This window comes from Lygodium microphyllum, chromosome 12 (genome assembly GCF_053477565.2).
Source record: "Lygodium microphyllum isolate KBCC chromosome 12, Lygodium_microphyllum_v1.1.10, whole genome shotgun sequence".
In the NCBI taxonomy this organism is placed as follows: Eukaryota; Viridiplantae; Streptophyta; class Polypodiopsida; order Schizaeales; family Lygodiaceae; genus Lygodium; species Lygodium microphyllum.
Window position 1 is genome coordinate 148,155,324 of NC_141146.1, and position 21,578 is coordinate 148,176,901.

Below are 21,578 nucleotides of genomic sequence, written 5' to 3' on the forward strand. Positions count from 1 at the left end.
TTGGGCTCTAGGGCGGCATGCCGTCTCCCATCTATATCCCCTCACTTCTGGTAAGTAGGTGCTTGGGCTTTGGTGGGTTTCTGTGTAGAGGACGATGTCCTTGCCAGTGAAGGTCTCCTGGAATAATCCTGCATCTATTTTCATAGCTCCGTTGCAGTTCCACACTGCAAACGTCAGGTGGGTCTCATAGGCCGTGCCCCGTCATTGGCGTTTATCTGTGATGATGACACGACCATCTCTGTAAACTGCCCATTTTCCCGCTTTGCGAGCCTCCAGGATCTGTGGCATGCATTCTTTACGGTGTGCCACCTGTGCGGGTGTGAGGTCATCCTCCAGGTAGACTTTTTCCCCTTTTAGAGCTGTCCTTTTGGAGAGGAAGGCTCGTCTGGATTCTAGGTTGGCAAATTTGAGGATAAGAGGCCTTCCCTTGGTGAGGTCTTTCCCTACGCGCCATGTATTCTCCACTATTTGAGAGTCCGCTACTCCCAGCTTTTCACATATCTGTTTGGCGTCTGCCAGGGGGCTATTCCCTTCCTTCCATCCGACTACCCGGATGTGGAGCGCTCTAAGCTTTCTCCTTTTCTCCTCCTCCAGTGTTGCATTCACAAACTCCTTCTTTGTTGGTGACTTCTTGGCTACCTCAATCCATTTGGAGTTCTCGGCCACTTCGGCTTGTGCTTGTTTCACTATATTCGCCCATGTGTTGAGCTCCTTTGTTACTTGTGTCTTCAGCTCGTTGATCTCGGTTTGCACCTTGGTGGGCGTTGTTTCGGTGATTTCTCCTTCCTCCTTCTTGAGTAGCTTCAGCTGGTTTCTATATTCATCGAGCTCATGCCTCAGTTCTTCGATCACCCTGTTTCTCTCCTGGAGGGACGTTTCAATGTCCATCTTCCAGGAGGTGAAGTGTGATGCGATCTCGGTGTAGATTTCGTTCTTCCAGTCTTGCACTTTCGTGCTTATTTCCTCCTTGATTTGGTGTGCAGCTTCTGCGCACATTGCTGCCATGATTTCCTTGATGTTGCTGATGTCTTGGTCATGCGCCTTGCATACATCTCGGAGGGCCTCCATGCCTTTCCTTGTGTGGTAGTCTGTCACCTTGTCAATGTTGCTCCAAATCGCTGAGTATTTCTCATTTTTCTCCCCTCTTGTGCAGTTGCCTGGTGACGAGGATGTCTTGCTCGAGCCCATCCCTTCCTCGCGGTTCCTGGGCTTGCTCAGGGGATGTGTGGTGGGAGGTGGCTGAAAATTCGGGTGGTGTGATATGGGTGCCGAGTCCGGGGCGTGAGGGAGGCCTGTAGCAGGGCGGGGGAGAGGGGGGCGGCTGCTACGAAGAGAGGAGAGATGGCGACTGCTCTTGTCGGAAGCGTAGGGAGGGCGATTGTAGGGGCGGGCTGACGTGCATGGTCTAGCGGCTCGGACGGTATGGACGGGGAGAGTGGTCACGTGGAGAGGGGGGCGTCCAATTGTGACGTGGGGAGGGGGGGGGGTCCGATTGTGGGGGGAACTCGGACGAGATTGTTTGGGGGGGGGGGGGGGAAACTCGGACGAGGGACGTCCGAATGTGGGGGGAATTCGGACGAGATTGGGGGGGGAGGAACTCGGACGAGGGACGGACGGCGAGGAGAGACGGGCGATGACGGGGCGAGAGAGAGAGAGAGAGAGAGAGAGAGAGAGAGAGAGAGAGAGAGAGAGAGAGAGAGAGAGAGAGAGAGAGGCCTGCGCCGTTTCTACCTCCCGTGAGCTCCTGCCTCGGCATTGGCACAAGTAGTGATACACCATGGCTGGTCTGGATATGGCTTTCATAGACCAAACGGTGGCAGCTCTTGGTCCGGATTCTGATACAGAGGAACCAGAGGATATGGTTCCTTGCACAGAGGAGATGCCCCCTGGTCCTGACTTCCAGCCTGCGGGCAAACGCACCAAGCATACTTCGGAAGAGACCATGGATCATCAGGAACGCTCTTATGCTCAGGTTGCCTCTGATTTTGTGGATTCTCAGGATGTTGACTGGGAGCATTTGCTGGAGTTTGCCAATACTCTGCTTGGCGATTATGTTCAACATAATCATGAGGTGTTTTCTGACTCTGCAACTGAAGATGTTGTGGAAGCCATTGTGGACCTGAAAAATGTCTTGCGCTCATTTTCAGTGTTTTATGAACGTGCTGTTATACTCTTCTTCACTGTAAGATCCGAGTGTTTTCGCATATTCGCCGGTGGCTGCACACTCTGCTACAAGGGGAGTGTGTTGAAGAGATTTTTGTTGGGCCCCGAGGCTTTTATGAGGTGCTGTTGAAATCTGAGAAGCATCGTGCTGATCTCCTGTTTAAATTGCCATTGTTCTTTGATCACCGTTTGGTCCATGTTGTGCCATGGCGCCCAATGGCAGATTTTCAGCGCTTGCTTCAAAGTGAATGCCCAGTGTGGGTTGAAGTAAAAAATTGTCCGGCTGTCTATTGATCACTGTTAAAGGATGCCATGGCCGTGGTGGGCACTGTTCTGGTCCCCCTGAACCTCAGGGCCATGAATTGTAACCGTTTGTGTATGTTATGGGACACTGCTAGGAAAAGGCCTGCTTGGTTACGTCTTAATTGCTCTGGCATGCATCCTTTGCACTTTCGCTTGAAATGGGGTAACTTTGCCGGGCATTGCTTTTCGTGTGGAAAATTGGGGCATTTTATGGCTGAATGCCCAGAGAAGAAACCGACTTCAGATGCTGAGCATGTTGTGTTGCCCATGGAAGATATGGTGCTCGATGCTCCGTCGCAGGATGCAACCCAGCCACCTAAAGTTTTGGATAAAGGTAAACCACATGTTTCGGGTTTGGATTGCCGTGGCAATGATTGGGTAGATGTACGTGCAAAAAAAGGTAAAAGGTTTGATGCTGGCATGGTGATACTGTGTCTATTGCTTCACAAGATTCCATGCGCACTTATATGCGCAGGAAAGAAATGTTGTCTTCAGAGCACACTGCTCATGCTATGGTTTCTCCTGCTCCCGTAATCATCCTACTAGGAAAGTATATACGGACGGTCCAAAGGGTCCACCTGCTAAGTTGGCTTTTGATACTAGAGGTAACGTGATTACCCCATGGGATTGTCGTCATCCCCGTTCCATCCCCAAGACAGCGGATATACCGTCTAGCTCCAAATCTGGCCGTCAGAACTCTTTTGCCGTGTTAGCTGATTTTTTGGATGAGGGAGTCCTTGACATTTTAGCAGATAAGGTTAAATCGAGGCAAGCTGTGCCTCGTACCTGATTTTCTTTTTGAATACATATGAAGATAGCCATGTGGAATGTGCGAGGCATTTGTTCTCGCAATAAGCAACATGCCATGTGGACTGTATTGCATGAGAATCAGTGGGATGTCTTGTGTGCTGTTGAGCACAAGAGTCACGGTGAAGCAGGAAAAGTCGAGGATTGCCATGGGTTTTACTTGTTTTATGCGGGGACACATGCCATGCATTATTCTCGTGTGCTTATGATTGTACATGAGAAATATCAGCCCGTTCTTCTTAAAAATGATGTACATGGCCGTTTTGTGGTGATCTTTCGATGTTATCTTCTATGGCAGCTTCGATTCAGTTGGCTGGATTGTCGCTTTCTTCTGGACAGCACTTCATTAGTCAATTTTTGGCTGATGACAGCTTTATGATTTTGCGGGCGGACAAGGATAATCTTCGCAAAGCATTAGATGTTTGGACGCTCTTTGGTTAGGCGTTTGGTCTTCATATCAATGCTTTCAAATCAGCCATTCTTAGTTGCACGGAGTCAGATTTACAGTAATTGGGCCGGCAGGGATTGGTTGTTCCCCGTGGTTCCATTGTCAGGCATCTTGGGTACCCTTTGGGTGTTGATGTTCGGCCAAAGAAACTACTAGAGTGGATTTCACAGAAACTGGCAGCTAAGTTTCTGTATTGGTAGGCGCAGGCTTGGCCCTTCCATGTTCGCCTCAAAGTGGCTCAGACAATTATGTTGCCAATGGTCACATATTTCTTGCCATTGCTGCCTTGGACTGCTACTACTTTGAATGCTCTTACTCGGTACATTCGTTTCATGTTATGGAAGAAGGAGTCCTTGCATGCAGGCATTTCATGGATTTCTTGGTTGCATGCATGTATCACCAAACGCATGGGTGGTGGGGCTATTTTAGATGCCGAAACTCATATGCTGGCTCTTCATTGGTCTCTTTTTCGTGCCATGTGCTTGGATCATCACCCGTGTGTCGTTATAGCCCGTTATTTTCTTGAGGATCACGGGCTTTTGCATGGTAATACCCAAATTTGGAGCTCCTGGTGGCATGTTCTTAATGCAGACTCTCGGTTTTCTAGTCCTTCTTCATCCCTGCTTGGTGATTTGGTATGCTCCTGGAAATTGGTCCTCCAGAAGGCTCGGTGGCATCCTGCGGAGGACCGCTTAGATATAGACTCTTTTCAACTAGAATTGTTCGCAGCCTCGCGATTACTTTCCTGGGAAGGCAAACGTGAGCTTAGACCAAAATTTAACCGCATGGCACCTTTGGGCTTGACTTCAGTTGTGGATGCCACCCTTGGTAGTCACAATTTGTTGATATCATTTCGTACAGCCAGGAGGCTTTTCAAAATCCCTCGTGGATACCGTGATTTATGGAATAGCTTTTGCTAGTGCTCCAGAGCAGGCATCCGTTTCCTGCCCTTGCTTTGGATCGTCCTTGGTAGGATTGGGACCTTGCAGGTTGCTTGAATTTGGAAAAGGCCTCAGCTAACCGGGTGTATCATCTTCTGATTAAAGATAATGAATGGATGGTTACTAAAGCTAATACTGTATGGGGATTGCGTAAATCTCAGTCATGGTGGAAGGCAACTGTGATAGAGGGCTGGTTGAACAAGACACCTTTCAAATGCAAGGACTTTCTTTGGAGGGTTATGATTGGTGGTCTTCCTCTTGCTTCCGCCCTTTCCAAGCGTCGCATCTCTAACGGCAATTGTTTCTTTTGCACCACCAGTGTGGAATCGGCCCGTCATCGATTTATTTCTTGCCCTCTTGCGAAGAATATCTTGTCACTCTTGTCAGCGATTTGGCGAGCAGTGGTTAGTTTCTCCCTAAGCCCTTTTGATAGGGTTTTTATACGGCCCAAATACCCCACACCGGCACAGTCTCATATGAAGATCTTGTTTCACTTTCTTAGATACTGGGGCTGCTGGCACAATTGGACCACTCGGAATGCCTTTCTTTTTGATTCGGCCTTTAATGTTCCGGGACATATTGCGAGGCTTAGAGGTCTCCTGCATTGGCAGTTAGATCTCATTCGGCACTCTGACTTACTCCCTCGGGAGGACTTACTTCCCTGGCATATGGCAATTTCCTCTGCGTCTTTGCCATGACTTTTGTAATTCGATGGCTTAGAGCCATCGTGTATCTTGTAATCATGTCAACTTGTACCTTTTTTTCGTAATTAATACAATTACCTTTTACGAGAGAGAGAGAGAGAGAGAGAGAGAGAGAGAGAGAGAGAGAGAGAGAGAGAGAGAGAGAGAGAGTATGATTTTGCAGGCGGACAGGGACAACATTCGCAAGGCATTAGATGTTTGGACGCTTTTTGGTCAGGCCTCTGGGCTTCGCATCAATGCCTTTAAGTCAGCCATTCTCAGTTGCACGGAGCCTGATTTACAGTCATTAGGCTGGCAAGGCCAGGTGGTTTCCCGTGGCTCTATTGTCAGGCATCTTGGATACCCATTGGGGGTGGATGTATGGCCAAAGGACCTGCTGGAGTGGATTTCACAAAAACTGGCGGCGAAGTTTATGTATTGGAAGTCGCAAGCGTGGCCCTTCCATGTCCGCCTCAAAGTGGCTCAGTCAATTATGCTCCCAATGCTAACGTATTTCCTGCCATTGTTGCCATGGACGCCTACTACTTTGAAGGCTCTCACTCATCCCATCCGTTTCATGCTATGGAAGAAGGATTCACTGCAGGCAGGCATTTCATGGATTTCTGTCGGACATGGATGAGGAAGAAATGACCCCGAATTCTGACATGGAACATGGTGAGCCCCTTGTCAAGCATCCGAAGTGTGTTGAGGTGTCCCCCGTGGAAGGGACAAATGTATTGCCTTGTGGGGAATTGCAAACATTGCCTTGTGCTTTGGAGATGGGTCACATCTTGTCCTATGCTCAAGCAAGAGTGCAGTCAAATGACTCCTAGGACTTGGATTGGGAGCATCTTTTGGAATTTGCCAACATGTTGCTTGGGGAGTATGTGCAACATAATCAGGATAATTGCAGCAACTTTGAAGAGAGTGATGCCATCGTTACTATTGTGGATAGAAAAAAGGTGTTGCATTCCTTCTTGTCCTTCCATGGGAAAGTGGTCATCTTGTTCTTTAGTACCACAATTTCTACCATATCTTCGGTATGCTCATGGATGATGGGTGTTGTGCAAGAGGATTGTGTGGAGGACATCTTTATGGCCTCAAGGGGTTTTTATGAGATACTGCTCTGATCCCCTCATCAGTGTGAGGTGCTTTTTAAGTAAGTTGCCATTGTTTTATTATTGCATGTTGTCCCATGGTGGCCCTTGGTAGACTTCATAGAATTGCTAAACCAAGAATGTCCGGTTTGGGTGGAAGTGGAGGGTTGCTTAGCTGTGTATTGGCCCTTTTTGCTTGATGCCATGTCTAGGATTGGCAAAGTGTTGGTATCCACCCAGTACTCGATCCATCTATAGAAACAAAATGTGCATATAGAATACCTCTCGCAAGTTTCCCACTTGGCTATGGGTGAATTGCCATGGTATACACACACTGCACTTTTGCCTCTAATGGGGAACCTTTGCGGGATATTGCTTCAATTGTGGAAAATTGGGTCACTTTATGACAGAATGTATTGAAGCCACATATGCATATAGATGCCCAGCCCTGCAGAGGGAAATTTGGGCAAAGGCAAACAATTGCTTTCACCCCTCACACATGGTATCCATGCCTAGCAAGAGTTGTAGTTGAAAAAGGGAAAAAATTCAAATGATGTTTAGAACATTGGATCCTTAAAGGATACATAGAATGCCCTATGCACCTATGCGCGTCATAAGGACAAGCCTTAGTCCCAAGGTGCTGGTGTTACACCTTTGACCATTAAGGAAACCTCTAATCCTAAGGCTCGACACGAGTCATTACATGCGTCCCCTAAGCATTTGGCCTTTGACAAGCAAGGTAAGCTGATTACTCTATGGGACCACAAGTACCCACATAGTAGCATAGTGGATGTGGATCAGCCCTCAAGTTCGAAAGCATGTGGTAATGGGACAAATGCCTTCACTGTGTTGGTAGATTTTTTGAATGAGGATGTTCTTGTTGTTTTGGCAAATAAAGCTGTAGCGAGGCAGTTGCAATCCCACCCTTGCTCTATGGGACCACAAGTACCCACATAGTAGCATAGTGGATGTGGATCAGCCCTCAAGTTCGAAAGCATGTGGTAATGGGACAAATGCCTTCACTGTGTTGGTAGATTTTTTGAATGAGGATGTTCTTGTTGTTTTGGCAAATAAAGCTGTAGCGAGGCAGTTGCAATCCCACCCTTGATCTCCAATCTCATCATGGAAATCGCTACATGGAATGTTCGAGGTATTTGTTTACATGGCAGGCAACGTGCATGTGGAAAACCTTGCACTCTAATGTTTGGGATGTTTTGCGTGTGACAGGGCACAAGAGTCAGAAAGAAGTAGGGAGAATCCTACACTATCATGGCTTCAAGCTTTTCTATGTTGGTGTTTCAACAAGAACGCATTCCGGTGTGTTGCTAATTGTCAGAGAGAAATTTCAACTAGTAGTGATTAAGAGAGATGTATCGGGCAGATTCATAGTTGTGAAAATTACGTATGAAGGGCGAAGTGCTATGGCTGGTGGGTCTCTATGCTCCTAATGATGTTCCTAGTCGTCACAAGTTATGGTACCAATTGAGATCTTGCCTCTCCCTTGGAAGGCCTAGATTTATCATAGGAGATTTCAATATGGGTGTTGGCCCATTGACCTACAAACATGGACTCATGGATGTCTCAGAATGCCAACATTGGAACATCCTTGCTTTAGCAGTTTTGAAACAGGATTTGTGGTCTTGGTTATCTCCTCTAAACCATGGCTACACCTTTCATTCGGCACAACACCTAGAAACTTGGAGCCGCTTGGAATTGGCTCTTCATTATGCGTGATGATTCCTTTCACTGGAGATTTTGGAAATCAAGGTTTTGCAAGGCTATCATTTCCTGTGGTTTTTGAGATGCATATGCATCATGTTGATCCTTTTGGAGCATACTTCCTTTTGGAGCACTATTAGAGGGATTGCAAGACAATAATTGTTAGTTGAACAAGTTTTATTGCGGTTTGCATACTTCCTTTGCTAAGGAAAACGTGGTCCGCTTGAGCATCTCTGACGGTGAAATGGTCACAAATCCACGATCAATTGTGCTGTGTAGAACCTGTTTCATGGATATCCAGCGAGGGAGCAACAATGTCAAGAAAAACCAGATTGTCTGAAACCATAGAGGAGATCTACCATAACACTAAACCAGGAACACGAGCCACATGACCATGGATGCACAAGGCCGAATAAAAAATAAAGGTATTCTGAGTATGCCAAATATGCCTCAACGCTGTCCACTAAGTGTCCTTTCTGTGTGATATTTGTGTGTTACAGAGTCTTGGTGATTTGTCTGCTCTATATTTCTTAGTTGACCTGATGGTTTGATGTAAATATTGCTACTTAATTCTATTATCTTCACGAAAAATAAGAGATTAATGTCTTCATAAGGCCAAATGTGCTCTATGAGACAAAATCTAGAGCACATCTATATGTAATGTCATGTCATGAGTAAGGTTAAGATCACTTTAAAATAAGTAAGTGGCCTATGAAACAAAGGCTGAGGATAATTGTATGATGGGATGATGCTAGGGTTGAACCATGCCTAGTGTTGTCTTATTGATAGAAAAGAAAAGAAAAGGAAAACGAAATGTGATAGAAACATGTATAAAAAATGCGGTGGAGACTATAGGCTATAGCTGATCTCAAGATCAGCACGTGATCTTAGCTATGATGCGGTCCCTAACTACTCCATTGATATGCCTGCTGGTGAGTCTTTGGTGTCTCGTGATAGTGGCTCTGATGTGGTTGTGGTGTGGTCTCCTTGGACCTAGTCGTGATAGATGGGGTTGTCATGCTCGATGAAGTGAAATGGCTCTATCTAATGTGACTCAATTGCATGGAATGTAAGGTGTTTGGCAGGATGGCTCTATCTCTGTTAGGCTAGTAGTGTCAATAGTGTCGGTTTTGTAGAAAAGTCTGTCATTGCTCTCTATGTAGGTCCCTTTGGGTGAGGTAGCCTCTTGTCTCACAGTAGTGCTGTGTAGTGCCTTTGTAGCTCCAAGAGGAAAAGATCTAGGCATCTATGGTCCTTGTACTCCATGACGTGACGAAGAGGTCCAAAGCCATCACGGACGAGGCAGTGGTACTGTCCTCGTATGTCATAGTATAGTGTGCATTTGCATGTATAGTGCTCCATCTCAGGCTCTCGGCCGCCACAAAGCTGTTAGGTCCTATCCTATGTTGTGGTATCCATCCATCTGCCTCTCTCCATCTGTAGCCTATGAGAGGAGTTGCAAATCTGTCCGATAGCGACCCATATGTTGTGGGAGAGATGGGTGTCCATGTATGCTAGCCGAATAGTGAAACCATCATCAGAGAGACACAAGAAGTGACTCTTGTAGAACTCCATCCTCCTTCCTAGAGGGAGTGGTGGGTGGGTCCATGCCCTTGGTGTCTCAATTCTCAAGATATCAGCTCCAATCACTTGATTTAGCTTTGGTCGACTGAGAGAAAGTGCAGGGTAGTCAAAAGGTGGAAGGCGGAAAACCACATAGGCTCATCCAAATAGTCATCTGTGAAAACCAACAGTCGTTCTCGCCTCCTATTGCTAGTTGTCTAGATGAAGTTAGTGCCAATCTTGAGTATCTATGACATGGAAGCGTCCATAATTTGTGCCAAAAGGTCACTGCCTTGAAGAGTGCCTTCATAACTATAGATGTTGCCTCTAGCTCTACTCTGACAATGGGATGTGGGGTGGAGGGTTTACTCCTAATCATACGTGCTATCATCATGGTCAATGGCCTCTCTAGGCTATCCCAACCATCATAATAATCTCTCTGTGCTCCAATATGATCAATGAGTGGGCTAAGACGCATGTGGGACAAGTTGCAACCCCATACACCTCTGCTTCATATAGTAGTCTAGGTGTGACTAGGGTGTCAAATAACTATAGTTTGGTGCGAGGCTCTTGGAACTGTATGTGAGCACATTGGCTCTTGAGTGCCCCTAGTGGTGCATATCCTCGTGCCAAATGTGTTTCTGATGCCCCTCTCAACAAAAAACATGGGCCAGAGAAGGTGACTCCTAGATAGACATATTCCCTCACATGCTTCACTGTCTCCCCAGAATGTGAATTGGTACGTAGATCTAGTCATCCATGTTGTTGAAGTATTGAAGACCATGGTTTTGATCTTCCCAAAAAAATGTGCAAATCATCTAGGTGGTGTTGCAATCCCTCAAGTGAATTTGAAATGAGAACAATATCATCTGCATACAATAATATCGGTATTAGCACCCCTGCTAGGCTGGCTTCAGCTCCTTCTCGGTCAATGTAATCAAACACTTCATCTATGTATAAACTAAACAATGTGGTTGAAAGTATATAATGTGGGACGGGGACAAGGTTGGGAATGGGGGACGACTAAAAGTAGGGAATGGGGATGGGGGGTGAGATAGGGGAGGGGATGACATACATAAATAGCATTTGAAAATGTATGCATGTGATGTGGTGGGTGAATGTGTGGGCATAGTAACAGGGGATAGCCATTTTGTAGTTTCTCGTCCCAGTCCCATCCCATCTCCATACCGTCCCAGCCCGTCCCCATGTTAGAGTCTCCTCTCATGGTAATAGGGGATGGCAATTCATTATTCTTGTCCTCATCCCTATTTCTGTCTCCAAAACCGGTCCCTTGTTACGATGTGTGTGGGTGAATGTGTACTACCAAAAAACTTATGCATGTGCATGCATGCATACATGTATTTTCCATTGTAGAAAAATTGTATGTGTAATGTGGGCTGATTTGATTCGACTTTATACAAAATATACTGATTTTATATGTGTATGTGTTACAAAAGATGAAGTCCTTGGAAGAAGTCCCACAAAAAGACCCACCAAAAAAAGGGCTGCCATTTGACACCTAGGACTATAGCGTCCAAATGCAAGCAACAGGAGGGGCTAGCAATGATGGGGATCTGGAATGCGGCCAAGTGTTAGGCACCTGATAGTGGGCGGTAGCAATGGATGAAGATCCCAGGCACTGGAGGAGTTGTGGAAGGTGTGGCAGCTATCGCAAAGGTAGGACTACCACGTGGACGAAGGTTGATGTTTGAAATCTACACAAGAGGAGTGAAGTTGAATGGTGGGCAGCTTGTCTATTTATAGATGTTGAAGGGGGCCCCAAAAATTAGGATTTTGAGGGACCATTGAAACTCTCTCAAACAGTGCACCAAATTTGTGTTTTTCATTAGTTAAGTGTGTTTTGGGGCTGTTTAAATATGCTAATCAACTGTAAAGCGTATTTTAGCTGAACAGTGCGTGACATTTGTTCATGCAATTAGCAGCATGATATGCGAGGCATCTTCCATGACAATCAGATGTGCTTTGTGTTGTTGAGCTTAAAAATAATAGTGAAGTTGGCAAAATCGTGGATTACCATGGCTTTTGGTTTTTTAATGTAGGGGGCTCAGCTTGGCACTATTCAGGTGTGCTTATGGTCGTGAATGGCAAGTTTCAGCTGACCCTTGTCAAGAACGATGTCCATGGCCATTTTCCAATGGTTGAAATTCTATTCGAAGGGGAGGTACTATGGCTAGTAGGCCTCTACACACCTAATGACTTCATCTTGACAGGATCTATGGGGTCGGCTAGCAGCTTGTTGGTCTATTGGCAACCGGGAAATAGTGGGAGATTTGAACATGTGCGTTCATCATACGTAGTCTACCTTTGAGCACTCAGTAATGGATGCACTGGAGAGCCGTGTTGTGAAGAAAACTGCTAGGGTTTGCACTGAGGACACACAGAGTGTACGACCACGACAAAAACACAAAGAGATAGACATAGACACAGACACAGACACAGACATAGACACAGAGGACAAAACTCAAACCCTAAACGCAAAACTCAAAACTCAAAACTCAAACCCTAAATGCAAAAACTCAAACACAAACAGAAGAAGGAAGAGAGAGAACACAACTCTGAAGTGAATGAATGCTGTAAATGAATGTAATAGTGTACAGTGTGCTCAAAAGGGCAGAGCAATGTCAGAGTGTGACGTCCACCGGAGACGGATTCCAAGCCTGTGACTACCAGTCAGTGTGTAGGAGTGCTGAATAGTGAATGGCAGCAGGCTGGTCACCAAAACGCAGCAGTCTAGAGGCTGGAAACTGGTAAACACAGCGGTGTACCGCCGATCAAAGGCTGGAAATTGTGCACAGTCTGCTGTAAACAGTTGGCTGAAAGTGTGTCTAATGTGGCTGGCGATGATTGGAGGATCAGATCACAGCAGATGATGATGTCGCCAGCAGCTGACGTTGGATGAAGGCGCCAACAGCAGCAGCAAACAGGCATGGAGTGGCAGCAGTCTCAAGGGCTGGACAGCCACGTGGGAGGAGGCCGATGGCTGAAATCTGCACTGGAGAGTGTGAAATCTGCGCAAATGGAATAGGGCTGAATGGGAGCAGCTTGTCTATTTATAGATGTGGAAGGGTGTCCCAAAAATTAGGGTTTCCACTAAACTCTCTCGAACCGCTTCCCGTTTTGGGGCTGTTTAAGAGGCTAATCAGCAAGTATTGCATATTTTAGCTCAACACCCCCTCTCAGCCCAAATCTGACTGAAAGGTTAGGCCAACCACTGTGATGATTATTGACCCTAAGGTATCCCACCCCAAAGCAGCTAGGGCATCGGACAAAGGGTGCAGGTCCGCTGCCCAGTGGCCTACCTAGACTACAGAGACGATGGTTATCTTACCAAGGGAATCCAAGTAGTCACCGTAGAGAGGACACGGCATCGGACAAAGGGTGCATGTCGGCTGCCCAATGGCCTACGAAGCCCTACAAAGGCGGATGGAACTACATGGAACTTTTTTTTTTTTTTTGAATAAGTGAGGTAAATTTTATGTGATGCGGCCGATTGAGTAATAGTGACCCAGAAGACGGGAGTAGAGAGGATACACCCAACACATCACAAAACAATACAAGCTAACCCATCCACTCAGGGTGTTGATGACGAGGAAAAATAGGTGATGAGGTATCCATGTGATGGAGGAGGATGGTGGTGGGGTAACAATAGCCGCAAGTGGAAACAACTTAGGATCCGCTCAAGTGGGGCTCTACATAATGAGATGCAAAGTATGCTACATGCTAAAGAATACTCATGCAGTAAGTGCCACTTGGACAGTGTCCCTCATGGGGAAATTGTTCACTTGCCCAAGCGCCCTAGTACAAAGATGATGAAATCATGCAATGCAAAGGGTAAGGTACAATAGGGGGGAGAAGCCGATATCGAATACAAAGTGTTGAAGCTTGTAGAATACCAAGAAGGATAGGAATCCCCTTAACTTGGATGTAGATGCCGAAGAAGGAAGAGGAGCTTGATGTCGGTCTTCATATGGTGCCGAGAACCATAAGAAATGAAAGAAGATGAAGTGGATGAAGCATCCCGCTAGAAGAGCAAGGTAGAAGTCACCACCATGATAGCATTGAGAGAGATGCTGCACGATCTGCCTCGGGAGAGGAAACTGCCATGTTGGAAGAAGAGCAAGAACTCCTAGGATGATGAAACCATGAAAGAAACGGTGCGCATCCCCATGTCTCTAGCCCAAGTAGGACCAAAGCAATCTACAAGTTAGCCCTACACTGAAAGATAAAACCTTGCAAAAGAGATGAGAATCTGCAAACACAGAGATTAGTGGTGATTTGCTCCAAAACAAAATAGAATAGAAAGAAAGTCTAACTCAAAATAAATGCAATGAATGTGTATGTGTGTGAATAAATGTAGTAGAAGATAAAAGAATGGAAAAGCTAAGGACAATGAATCCTATGGGCCCGACTCTAAGAGTGCAAAAAATGAATGCTAGACTGACCTAGGGTATTCGAAAGGACCTAGAGACATGCTAGTCTAAGAAGGTGGCTACCATTGCATATGTCGAGTAGCAGGGCTTCTCTAAGGGAACGCATGGTGAGGTGGGGAGGAAGGTGAGATAGATGCATAAAGTGCAACAGGATTGGAACCTGCAGACCAATCAGCCAGTCCCTTAGGGGTAGTGAAAGAGATGGGCTGCTGAGGTTGTACTCGAGCCACATGTCTAGCAGCAACGGCGGGTGCTGAAGAAGCAGATGAAGTAGCAGTGGAAGGCGTAGCCCCACTGGACTGTGCAGTTGCAGCGGTCTGCAGAGGCGTTTTAGGTGGAAGACCTTGGGCCTTGGAGCGACACTCCTTGTCCACATGGCCTGCTCTTTGGAAGTGTGTGTAAAAGTGGTTTTTCTTAGGGAGTTGCTGCCAGATAGGTCTAGATTCTTTGGTTCCATTCGAGGAAGAGGAGTCACCCTGTGAGTGGCTTGCCTTCGCATCTTTCGAGTTCTTGCCATTGGTGGTTTTCCCTCCTGAAGAAGAGGCAACCAACCCCCTTTGCTTTGAATAAGACTATGATGAGGATTTCTTGTGGACTTGAGCATGCAGCCTTGTGTAACGCAAGAATTGGCACTCAAACTCGTAGAAGGTTGGCAATCCAGGCTGGGAGATGATGTGTTGAATGAAATTAAAGTATTTTTCGGGTAACTTATTCAAGAAGAATGTAACCTGATCGTCATCTGACTTTGGAGAGCAAGTAGTGGCGAACTCGATAAGTAACTGCCTATATTCAGTCAACTTGACTTTGAGATCATCCCCTTCCTTAATAGAGAACTCTTAAAGCTCAAAGTCGAGATTGATGCGCCGAATGATCACGAGCTGCATAGCAGTCGAGAAGGTGACTCCAACACTCTGATGCGAGCGGGAAGTGCTGCAACTGAGATTGAAACTCAGGAAGCAATCCCTGCATGAGCTCAACATTGGTTGTGGCATTGCGGGCTCTCCATTGACGGATGTAATTAGGGTGAGCTAGTCGAGGGTCCGGCATAGGCTCTAGACCAATGAGAGGTCCCAAAGATCGTCAGACTTAAGCACTTGTTGCATGAAATTAGACCAAGTGTTGAAATTTGACCCGTTAAAACATGTCTTATCCATGAAGGCATTCTTGGCCGTTACAATAGGAGTGGTAGTACTTGGAGATGGATAGTGTGAAAAAGTGTAGTGTGGGTAGGATGGGGGAGTGGAGTACACTTGGGAAGGGGTCCCAGAGTGCCCACTAGGCATGCGGGTAGTGTGCAAGGTGGATCCATTGATAGGGATGGGTTGACTAGGCATGGGCATGGTAGTCACATGAAGAACCCAAGGAGGTGGGATGAGAACACGGGAAGTAGAAGAGGGGAATCCCTACGTAGGTGTAACCCAAGGAGAGTGTGAAGAGGCACCATAAGCTGAAGATGGAAACCCCTGTGTATGAGTGGTCATGGGAGATGTGAAGCTGGGGATCGTGAGGGGAATGCCCATCACAGTCGACCCGGGAGTTATGGGTGTGCTCATTTGCTGAAGCTTGCCGGGTTTTCTTTTTCTTTTTCCTTTTGGCAAGGTGAGAGGCAATGTGTTAAAGGGTGGCATTACCCCTAACGAAGTACCATGGTGCAAAGACGTAGAGAATGGGGCGGAGAAGAAAAAAGTGCTAGGAGCGGAGATGGAAGATCCAACCCCTAGGGTGTGTGATGCAGATGTGGAGTGTAATCCAAGGTTTTGGAAAGATGATGAGAGGTGATCAAGGTGTGATATAGAAGAGGGTGGGATGAGAGGGAAGTGAGAAGTGTGTGTGATATGCTCAAATGAAACAGAAGCTGTAGATATACCTGAATTTCGTCTACTTCGTGAGTCCCCCTCTATTGAAGTTCACATACGCAAAGCCTGTACCTCAAAAGAAGAAACAAGCGAGGGTTTTGATTCATGCAACACAAAAGAATTGTATAAACGTGACATTGGACCTGGCTGAGATGATGAAGATGGATCGCCAGACGTTCTGAATGCCGTATGTCCTCCATGATCGGAGAGGTGGCCAGCCTCACCAACCGGTTCGAATGTGGTAGCAAAACTGGTAGGAGGGGTGTAAACATCACCGTACTTGTTGTGATAGTACTCCTCAAAGTCCTCCTTTGTCATGTTAGTGAAATTTGGAATAGGAGTAGAAGAAGGTGAAGGTGAAAGTGGAGTGTTGTCCTCCTCACCGAGTCCATAATGCTATATCAGGGCCTCCAATGATGGAGAAGCCTGATAAGACATCATAGGAACTGGAGAAGAAGGTGTCTGGGACATTGTGATTCAGTTACGAGTCGTATTGTGTGCCTCACACAAAGACTAGCTCTCCACAATATCCGCAGTATACTCTTTACAAGAGCACCGGCTATGATACCATGTGAAGGAAATTGCTAGGGTTTGCACTAAGGACACAGAGAGTGTACGACCACGACAGAAACACAAAGAGACAGACACAGACACAGACATAGAGGGCAAAATTCAAACCGTAAACGCAAAACTCAAAACTCAAAACTTAAATAGAGAAACTCAAACACAAACAAAAGAAGGGAGAGAGAGAAGGCAACTCTGAAGTGAATGAATGCTGTAAATGAATGTAAGAGTGTACAGTGTGCTCAAGGGTAGAGCAATGTCAAAGTGTGACGTCCACCGGAGACGGATCCCAAGTATGTGACCATCAGTCGGAGTGTAGGAGTGCTGAATAGTGAATGGCAGCAGGCTGGTCACAAAAACGCAGCAGTCTGGAGGCTGGAAACTGGTAAATGCAGCAGTGTACATCTGATCAAAGGCTGTTAACTGTGCACAGTCTGCTGTAAACAGCTGGCTGAAAGTGTCTGATGTGGCTGGCGATGATTGGATGATCAGATCTTAGCAGATGATGATGTCACCAGCAGCTGACGTCAGCATGGATGAAGGCGCCAGCAGCAGCAGCAAACATGCATGGAGTGGCAGCAGTCTCGAGGGCTGGACAGCCACGTGGGAGGAGGCTGATGACTGAAATCTGCACTGGAGAGTGTGAAATCTGCACAAACAGAATAGGGATGAATGGGGGCATCTTGTCTATTTATAGATGTGGAAGGGTGCCCCAAAAATTAGGGTTTCCACTAAACTCTCTCGAACCGCTCCTTGTTTTGGGGTTTTTACTTTTAAAGAGTATTTTTTAGTGTGCTTTGGGGCTGTTTAAGAGGCTAATCAGCAAGTAATGCATATTTTAGCTCAACACGTTTGTGGCATGATTTTGAGGGTTGTTTTGAAACATTATATTTCGTCTTGGCTCCGTCCATTGGATTTGGGCTTTACTTTTCAATCAGCAGAGTACTCGGCCGCCACGCAGTCCCACTTGGAACGTGTGTATATGATATATGATGATGCTTTCCTGCCAGAGATTTTTGGTATCCAAGTGCTGCAACAATACACTTTGTTAGATCATTTTTCTTTGCAGTTTGACATGCTTGTGCACCTTGTTGCCCCTTTTGCACAATTCTTGGTAAGACTCTAATTGCATTTTATTTCATTTTATCTGAAGCACTCGGTTTTTAAGGGTTATATGGAATGGCTGATTGATAGATTTCTGACTTATTTTCTCATAGGGAGTAGTGACTCCTTTTAGCAACTACTCCGTAATGTGCAGAGGGTTGCCATGCAATATGGTATTCATCATGCTTCTCTTTGCATGCAACATCGGCATGTGGCTGAAGCAATGCTAGCATTGGTCCGCTCCTTGCTGATTGATTCCCCAGATGATCCGTTCCTACTACCACTGGCCATAAGATAGATAGATCTCATCCAACAAATCCAGTTAAGATCTTATTAGCAAGCCAAGTTGCAAAGCTTGACTAACACTGGCAAGATGCTTCGTGTCAGTTACATAAAAATTTTCAAGGTTGCACGGGCCGGAATATCTTGCACAATGTATTGAATGTTCAATTGGCCACTGACTATGCAAAGCACTCCAAGCAGGAAGTCGTGGTGATTCAATTGGACCTTGAAAAGGCTTTTGATTATTTGGATTGGTCTTTTGTGGCAGACCTCATGTATGTTATGGGTTTCAGTTCGCACATGTCCTATTTGATAGACACAATCAACATGGATGCCTCTTCGCGGGTCATGATAAATGGTGGGGTCACTGAGCCGTTTAATGTGGTGCAATTAGTCAGACATGGTTGCTCCTTGAGTTCCTTGTTCTTTGCCTTGGCAACCCATCCGGTCCTTTCTATGCTTTGTCACTTGGTGACAACGGGACAGTTGGCTTGTCTGTCTCTTCCCTTTTGGTGAACATTTTGTGGGCCAATTGCTAGTGGACGACACATTTATGATTGTCAAAGTGGAATGAGCGAATCTCCACATGGCATTGGATGTATGGAAACTTTTTGGCCAAGCCTCTCGTCTTTATATTAATGTAGCCAAATCCTTCCTCATCAGCTGTACTGAACTGGATTAGCAGTCTTTGCAATGGCAAGCGATGGTGATCACCTGTGGGAATGTCAGGCGGCATTTGGGTTACCCCTTGGATGCTGATTTTCAGCCCAAGCAATTGTTGCAATGGATTTCTTTGAACTTGGAGGCGAAGTTTCTATACTGGAAATCCCAAGCGTGGCCTTTCCATGTTCGCCTTAAAGTGGCGGAGTCCATTATGCTTCCTATGGTCACATATCTTTTGCCTCTTTTGCCTTGGACTGCCTCCACCTTGAGGGTTCTTACTAGGCACATTCGCTTTATGTGATAGAAAAGGACACTTTATGTGTAGGTATCCCTTGGATTTCTTGGAGCCATGTTTGCAACCTGAAAAGCATGGGTGGTGGGGCGATTTTGGATGTACATACCCATATGGTGGCCCTTCATTGGTTACTCTTTAGAGCAATGTGTATTGATCGTAATCCCTGGGTCTTTATAGTCCTCTTTTTTTTGGAAGACCGAGGTGGTGTAGATGGTAACACTGACATACAAGCTTCATGGTGGCACATTCTTGATTCGGATGCTCACTTTTCCACACCCTTCTCCATTTTGGTAAATCATTTGGTTTCTTGTTGTAGGCTCATTCTTCAGAAGGCCCACTAGCATCGTATAGAGGATTGTTTGGAGGCGAATTCCTTTCCGTTGGAATTGTTGATGGTGTTGCAATTGCTCTCTTGGGATGGCAAGGATAGCAATCGTATGGCACTTGCGGGTTTGTCTTTTTTTGCGCACCCCACTTTGATGAACTGTTGGGGCCTGATGTCTTTCCATACGGTGATGAGACTTTTTCGGATTCCTCATTGGATATTGCGACTAATGGGCTAGATTGAAAGTTGATGCAGCCTTTTCTTGCACTTGACTTGGATTGCCCTCGGCAAGATTGGGATCTTGCTAGTTGTCTTTGTCTTCAAAAAGCTTCCGCTACCCAAGTGTATCATCTCTTGGTTAAGGACAAGCATTGGCTGGTTACTAAAGCCAATGCGATTTGGGGCATGCATAAATCCAAGGCTTGGTGGAAAATGACAATGATGGAAGGATGGTTGAACAAGACCTCATGCATATGCAAGGTCATTTTTTGGAGAGTGATTATTGGTGGCCTTCCCCTTGCTTCAGCCCTTTGTAATAAGTGCCAAATCTCAAATGGCAACTACTTTTTTTGTGCAGCCAGCATGGAATCTTTGCATCTCATAGATTTATTTCCTACCCTTTGGCTAGGAAAATTTTGGCTCTTTTGACAAATATTTGGCTAGTGCTTTTTGGTCTATTGCTTATTTTTTCAAATTTTGGGGCTGTTGGCATAATTGGAACACCTGGGATGCTTTTGTCTTTGACTCTATCGTGGGCATCCAGGGACACATAGCCACTCAAGGGTCTTCTACACTGGTAGTTAGATCTTGTGTAGCATGTTGATCTTCTACTCAATGGTCTTCTACACTGGCAGTTAGATCTTGTGCAGCATGCTGATCTTCTCCCTGGGGAGGATCTAGCTCCTTGCCATATGGCAATCTCTGTTACTTCTTTGTGGTGACTTTTACTCCTTTAGTTATTCGATCTTCTGTACAGTGAGTTTATGCACGATGGCGTAGAGCCATCATGCATCTTGTAATCATGTAATCTTGCACTTTTTTCGTTATTAATACAATTACCTATTATGAAAAAAAAAGACATTGTGGTCAACTGTGTGCCTGTCCCCAGGGCTTCCGTCCTGACCTGTGCACCTCTGTATCCGTGTGGGCCTGGGGATTGCAGCGCTGAACATCTGACCTTCAGATTGCCTATGCTTCCTGCACCTGCAGCATGCAGGGTAGACTGTGAGAGCACAACAGTGGGACGGTGAGAGAGACAGAGAGGGAGACCCAACCTGGTTTACTGCAGCATGTGGGATTCCAGAAGTGCCGTGCAGCCACCTGCAGAAGTGCGTGAGACTCTCAGGGATGTCCTGACTCCCCGTTTTGGATACACCATTGATTGGGGAGGAGGATCTAGAGGAGCAGGATTTTAGCAATGCCAACTGCTAGTCAGCAGACAGAGTATATCATCAGCTTTCTTAACTGACTTTTGGAGGAGATTGAAATATAGCTTAAGACCATGAAAGATTACTTTTTGGGCATAGAAATTGCTGCCTGCAGGTAGCCGACAGTTCCATCCAGGTGTAATTTTGTTGCATTTTATGGGGTGCATAGAGTGTATGTGGTGAGTGTATATTTAAGTAGAGATTCTTCATATTTTATGTCATATTGCAATCTTGTCTTCGGTTGAAGACTTTGTTATCATTGAGACTAAGAAGAGCCTGAAGATATTACCATAACAACTCATTTGGTAGCATCTGTTACCATTAATGTTTATTGCAGATGGCATCAGAACTTCATGGAATGCTCGCTAGTACTGAGTCTAATAATCTGGAAAATCTTATGCCTGCTTATGGAAAAAAATTGGATGGATTTTTAGAAGAAGTTGTGACACCTATATATGGCTACATAGAGAAGGTACACTTGACTTTTGTGAATGAACACTGGGATTTTAATCAGTGCAAAAGCTTTAACTAACATAGAGTCTCACTTGAGAAGCTGTTATTTTGTTTTTCCTATTTACAGACCAATGTGTACAGGCTTTATGCATTTTTATGAATTGATATGCGTTAATGCATGAGGTTTTGTGATATGTCATGCTTTTGCGTTGATTGCAACTTAGCTTCTGTCCCGAAGCACTTGGACATGCATCATGCCTTAGCCATACATTCCATGCTTGATGTTTTACCTTTTTGATTGATTTACCCCATTTAGATTTGTGTGTGAAATAAAATTGAGGAATATTGTGATGTTTGATCAGGTATATACAGTTGTGCCTTAAAAATTTTAACATCCTTGTGAAACCTAGGCTATCTTGAATACTACATGAGAT

The 21,578-nt window shown here is 45.7% G+C and overlaps 1 protein-coding gene across 3 annotated transcripts in view; it reads left to right on the forward strand.

The window, feature by feature from the left end:
- The window catches only part of LOC148028426 (callose synthase 5-like), a 275,331-nt gene that overhangs the window by 76,384 nt on the left and 177,369 nt on the right, over positions 1–21,578 (forward strand). For all 3 annotated transcript variants that reach the window (XM_087690228.1, XM_087690230.1, XM_087690229.1), the window contains exon 10: positions 21,029–21,163. In XM_087690228.1, the coding sequence (XP_087546354.1) occupies positions 21,029–21,163 (135 nt within the window). The remainder of the gene's footprint in view (positions 1–21,028; positions 21,164–21,578) is intronic.